The following is a 6,056-nucleotide window of genomic DNA, read 5'->3' as shown; positions in this document are numbered from 1 at the left end:
ATTATATATACAAAAAGAAAAAAAGAAAGAAAGGAAACAGAAAGATGCCACACAAGCGCAACCTAAAAGTAACAGTCTAAACTGAAAAAGTTGATCATGTCATTTTTTTTTAATTGAACCAAAATGAAGATATAGTATGCTTTGTGCCAGAGGGCTCCTACGGTGTCGTTCTTGGTTCAGTCTCTAAAGGTTTCTGGACTAGGAATACTTTTTGCAGTGACAGATGTGTTACAAGACATTACATATACTATCAAGAGGCAGATTAATCAAGATTGGTCACAATGAGTATTATTCCTGTCTTATTCCAGAACAATGTTATATAATAGGTAACTGAGAAATGCTAGTGAAATGCCCTGGACTGAGCAACATGTCATTTACATTCATTTACATTACGTTGCTTTACATTTATTTGGCTGATGCTTTTATCCAAAGTGACTTACAAGTGGGAAAACAATTTAATTAAAAATTCTCTCACTTATCTAACATTTCAATTAATTCTATTGCTGTTTCAGCTTCAGTTAAGTCCTTGGTACAGATCTTGATTAAAGACATAACATATGTTACTTTATTAATGCAGAAGCAAAAGCAAAGAATCAGGCCAAACCAAGGCAGCAATTCAGATGCGAAAACATAAATAGTAGGGAGAAATCAACAGTTGGTCAAAACAAACAAACAAACAAACAAACAAAAAAGCAAACAATAAAGTCACTGCTGAAGTGGTAGATAGAGGTTGTCAATGTATGAACTTGGAACAAGTGATAGAGAGTTAAAACACTGAGAACTAATCCTTTCAAAAATATTGTGCTATAAAATGCCTTAACCTTCATTTATTCTCATTATCCACAATACAAGAGGCACACCAGTTCAACCTTGTTGCAAAGCAGATCAGCTGAACTGAGTATTGTTTTTCTCTGAGCCTGCCCATTACAGGTAACCAAAGGGGCCGTAGAGGGCTGGCATTGTATGAGCTATAAAAAGGCACCTGAAAACAGCCCTGATTACCTTAATAAGCTTAAGGTCTTGCCAGTGTGTGAGTTTTATTTGCCTTAACATGACATATGTGCATACTGAGGACAACACTCAAATCCTCCATAATCCTTTCAGCTGCTTGTCCTCCACAAGATACAGACAAATGCCGCCTTGTTCTACAAACGTTGTCACTGTTTATCTTCAGAAAAAAGGAAAAAAGAAATGACTATTCATAGTAAGTATATATTTGTCTGAGAAGAGAAGCTGAGACTCTTTTGAATTGGATTTGACACCAATTTGCTTTGTGGTTACAACTTTGTTGTTCCTTTCAAAGGATAAAGAGAGGCTGTCAAACACACCAGTGTGCTTACAGTGGAAGTCATCTGAAAATGGCAGCTCCAGCTGATGGACACGGATCCAAATTATACTCAGTAAACTGGAATTCTTTACGTGTATTTTAGGTGAACCTGAAAACTAGTTTTGTTTAAGAACAACTGAAGGAAGGATCCTCTGAGATGGGCTGCTCTCCCTCGAAAGGGAATAACTTCAGTGGATCACAAGGACCTTTTAGAAGAGGGAGAACTCTGCTTCCAGGGACACAGGAAAGTACAGGGGAGTTACAATCTGACAAGTGTGAGGATGGATGTTCAGGGTCTGGTGAGACAGTTGGAGAAAAAACCTTGACTGATCTGTGGGACTGCAATATAAGTACTTCAAGAAGGAAACATTCTCTGACAGAGTCTACGGCTGAGACAGCGTCAGACAAACTAGGCACAGGGGAAATTAAAATTGATGTGATCTCCCAAAGCAAGGAAAAGCAAGGAGAGAAAAAACAAGATGCATTTGATAAGAAAGGTGCAAAGAAGTCTAAGAAAGGGACTAAAGGTATCAAACAAAACAAAAAGAAAGGGAAAACAGATTCTGCCACTGCGGAAAAAGTTGACTTTCCAGAGCCACTTGTAAAAGCTCACCAAGCTGCCTATGCCTATTTGAATCCAAGCATTTCCAAATATGAGGTTTTGCTTAGCCTTCTCGACCAAGCTGCTCAGACCCAAATCTCCTTGCAGCCCATGATAGCATTTTTGGCCCTCCGTTATGAGGAGATCAACAAAGGACTGGAGGAGATGGTCGATGAAGGAGAGAAGTTTTTGAAGGAAAATGGTGAACATTTGGCTTGGACTTCTCATATGAAAAACCTCTCCTCCTCCAGTGCTGCCAAAAATGGATCATTCTCTACAGCTGCTGAGCCACCACCGGATCTGTTACAACAGCTTCTTCAGTATACAATTCAGAGAATGCAGTTGGTAGGGAAATCAGTGAGTGGGATTGGGGACTCTGCTCTTGAAGAGGCAGTGGATTATTTTTCCTCTGTGTCTGAAGCTCTGGAAACAAAACTGAAGGCAAAGCGAGCATCTGAAGCTCGGCTAATGCAGTTGTTGACTCGTATTGAAGCTGCATCTCTTCGGAAACCTGGTCCAGAGGATTCAACGTTATTCAGTGAAGATAGTGGTATTGGAGCAGAGAGTGAGTCACTGGCCGGGTCAGAAAGGCAAAGGAACCGGCGAGAGAGTTGTGAGTCAACTGGAACCAACCGCACAACACCATGCAGTCCAAGGCACCAAAGCACTTCCAGGTACAGATCAGTCAAAAAAATGAGTACCAGCAGCTCTCTCAATTCCATTTACTCGACATGTACTACTACAACCAAAGGTCACCAAGATACAGACTCACTAACTGGGTCTGCATCCTTGGATGATGGTGAGGGTGAGGAAGAAGAGGAAGAGGAGGTGGAGGAGGCTGAGGCCAACCAAGAAAATGGCTGCAATAAAATCATCAGGAAACAGTCCAACTCCTCTTTACCAGATCCTTGTCAGCAACCGCGTCGCCTGCCAGCTAAGCGTATAGAGAACCCACAAAATGTAGAGATGACACTCAAAATGAAAAATGCTCTTAGTGGCCGGATTCGTTTTGTGCCTTCACAGAGCTTAAGCATTAAAGTAAAACAGCCTATCAGCCCAAAAACCAATGGACAGCACTGGACTGAGGAGGAAGAGAAAACTCTCAAAAGACCTCAGACAGCTGGTGTCCGTACACCAAAGAAAAAGACCTCAGTGACCAAACAATGTCGTTCAAGGTCAGCAGATTCACTTCGTACTAAAACAGAGGACCCTACATTACTTGAGCTTGAGAGGACACAACAAGAACTTACCAAAAAATTGGAGAAGATGAATAAAATGACATCTGAGGGAAATATCAGGAAAGGTTCTTCGAAACAAGACCATGGACAGAACATCCAAGCAACCCCACCTTCACCAATACGTCGACCCCATCCCTTAAACAGAAGTCTCAGTCCTCTCATCAAACAAGAAAAAAATAATCGAATTATCAGGCAAGCCAGTGAAGAAAAAAAGGAGAAGAGAGCTGAAGAGGAAGAAAAGAAAGAAAAGAAAGAGGAACAGAATTTTGTTAATGGGCTCTTAAAGGCTACCCCACCCCCTAGCCCCCCACCATCACCACATCAATCTTCAGGGCTCTACAGAGGCAGGAATTCTGTCAAGAAGCTTATTGTTACTTTCAGTCAAGGTGTGGAAGAAAGTAAAAAGGGTGTGGAAAGCACAAAAATGCTTGGACCGCTCAAAGGAGTCAGAAAATGTGGTGTTCCCATTATTCCTGGCTTATGTGGTGAAATACCATCGTGTAATGAAAATAATGATAGTAGTAACAGTCAGAGGCAGTCTAGGACATTTGAAAGGACAGAGTATCTTGATCTGGAAAGTCTACCACCTCCTCCTCTGGAAGTGCTAATGGATAATTCTTTTGAGAGTGCACAAACGAATGAAACAGAGGAAGGGCTTGTAAAAAGGGGGCGATCTGCTACACCAAAGAGGACTACCATGTCGCAGAGGCTTCGTGCATCCATGCAATCAGTGACAGTGCTTCCTAGTAAGGGAAATTTGAGGCAAAGCTCAGTTAGCATGTCTCCTGCTCGTTCTACACGCCAAGATAACAATGTAGCAGCTAAAGGTAGTCATCTGAATACCAGAAAGACAGACCAAGAGAGTGAAGAAGCTGCCACTCTTTACAAGCAGGCCAGGAAGATCATCCACTTGCGGCATTCCACAGAATCTCCGACAGAGAAATGTAATGCTGAAACACGGCCCAGTAAATCGGCTCCCATTTGCGGTAGCACAGCATCAAAACAGAGGGGCAACAGCCCACCCGAAGTAGTGCCTTCCACTTCAGTAGTGAGCAGTCAGCCAAATGAGGTCCTGTCCACATCAAGAATTCGAATGCTGCCTTCCACACCTGTTTTACACCGGAGACTACCCAGTCCTCCTGTTTTTAAAAGGCAGCCTACTTCCCCTACTTCATCAAGCCCTCCAACCTTTCGCAAACTTCCTACACCACCAACAAACAGCCAGCGGACACTTCCTAGCACACCAGCTACAAAGTCAGAGGTTACCCCTGCCCCCAAACCTGTCTATCCCTTCAAGGCCCCATCCCCCCCTGCCTCTCCAAAAGTTCACAGATGGTCTCGGGAAAACAGTAGCGAGGACTCTTCTTCTAAGGTGTTTAGCAATGCACGATCAGTATTCTGTCCAGCCTCATCCTCTTTGTTTGAGGCTCATCCTTTACCTGTGCCAAGGCCTCCACAGAGATGGACTTCCACTGGGGGCTGTGTGCTTCCCCGTCCTTGGGGGGACCATGGTAGATTGCCTGTTTCTGTAAGGGGGCCCCAGCCTTTTGTTCGACGCAGTCTGTCAGACAGGAGGCCTAGTCTAAGCGTTCCTCCAAAGGCTCCAGTTGTTTCTATTGCACAAACTTGTGGGAGTGAACCAGCACTAAGCACTCAAGGGTGAGTCTTACATATTTCCTACTTCTTTCCTTCCTCAGTAGCCTCAGAAGCTAAAAGTATGCTGTTATTCAGACTGGTAATGCATGTTTCTCTTCATTTTCACATAGTCAAAATCTGTTAGAATATATAGAGGGAAAAAATGTATAGAGGAAAACACTATGATTCAACTCTCTTGAAACTCTCTTTGTTTTAATGTCACTCTAGTCTAGCAATCATTTAAAAAATATCAATTTAATGACTTAAGAAACAGTGAACCTTTTAGTTCAAAGTTTACACCTAGTCAGTTGGTCAACACTCAAACAAAACTGACTAAATTGCTTTGTAACAAAGAGTCCTCATATCTATGTCACACTTACTGTATGGTGTTATCATTTTATTTTGTCGTACTTAAGTGTAAATTGCTTTTTTCTTTGCTGTAGAAGGGGGGGGGGGGGGGGGGGGGGCTTCTGAGAAATAGATTTACAGGCCTCGTTGCCTTTGTATGCCTAACAGCTTGAAGTGCCCGTCATCATCTGGAATGTGATTGCAAACATCTTCAAGTTGGTGTCTTGAGGCAGGCATTGGATCACAGACACAGACAGACATCACAGAACTTGTTCAGCCACATAGCTCAGAAACAGATCATCTGAAATTAGCTTGAATGACATGGCAAAAAATCAAGGGCCCAGGCAGATCTGCTGATAAAAACAAGATGGAAATATATTCATTTTCTAAGACTTTCACCCTCCATGCTGCATTCCGGCCTTTCAAGTATATTATAAAAACGTGTTGTCCTTCATGAAATCTTCCCTTGGATTCACTCTGGTCTAGTGCTGAACACCATTGATCAACATGGCCCACTTTCCTAATCCATCCATATACCTATGTTAATACTTTCTCTTTGCGTCACTCTCACAGGCTGGAGGACTATCAAGCCAGAGAGGAGGAGGCTTGGAATAGCCAATCAGAACTTAAAGCAACTTCACGCTCCGCCTCACATCCAGACCTGTGCATTGTCGGTCAGGCCTTACAGCGTGAATGAGAAGAATGGGGAAGGAGCAAGTGGGATTATAGATTAGTAGGCCTACTTGGGATTAGAACCTTTTTTTCCACTGGGAAGAGTAGAATGGCTAATTCTAAATAAGCCTCTTTACCATTAACACTTCTTGTCATTTTTTCATATAGTTAATTTTTTTTAATGTTTATGTGTTTGAGATTTCTGAGGAAGAAGAGCAGGTAGAGTTTCAAATGA

General features: G+C 42.4%; 1 protein-coding gene across 1 annotated transcript; it reads left to right on the top strand.

Annotated features, from left to right (window-relative positions):
- The first annotated feature begins 1,484 nt into the window (after positions 1–1,484).
- On the top strand, positions 1,485–5,846 carry pcare1 (photoreceptor cilium actin regulator 1). Its single transcript, XM_030787658.1, has 2 exons — positions 1,485–4,825; positions 5,723–5,846. The coding sequence occupies exons 1-2, from the start codon at positions 1,485–1,487 to the stop codon at positions 5,844–5,846; spliced, it is 3,465 nt and encodes a 1,154-aa protein (XP_030643518.1).
- The last annotated feature ends 210 nt before the right edge of the window (positions 5,847–6,056 follow it).

This window comes from Chanos chanos, chromosome 10, assembly GCF_902362185.1.
Source record: "Chanos chanos chromosome 10, fChaCha1.1, whole genome shotgun sequence".
Classification (NCBI taxonomy): domain Eukaryota; kingdom Metazoa; phylum Chordata; class Actinopteri; order Gonorynchiformes; family Chanidae; genus Chanos; species Chanos chanos.
The sequence above is the reverse complement of the archived record's forward strand: the minus strand, read 5'-3'. Positions and strand labels throughout refer to the sequence as shown.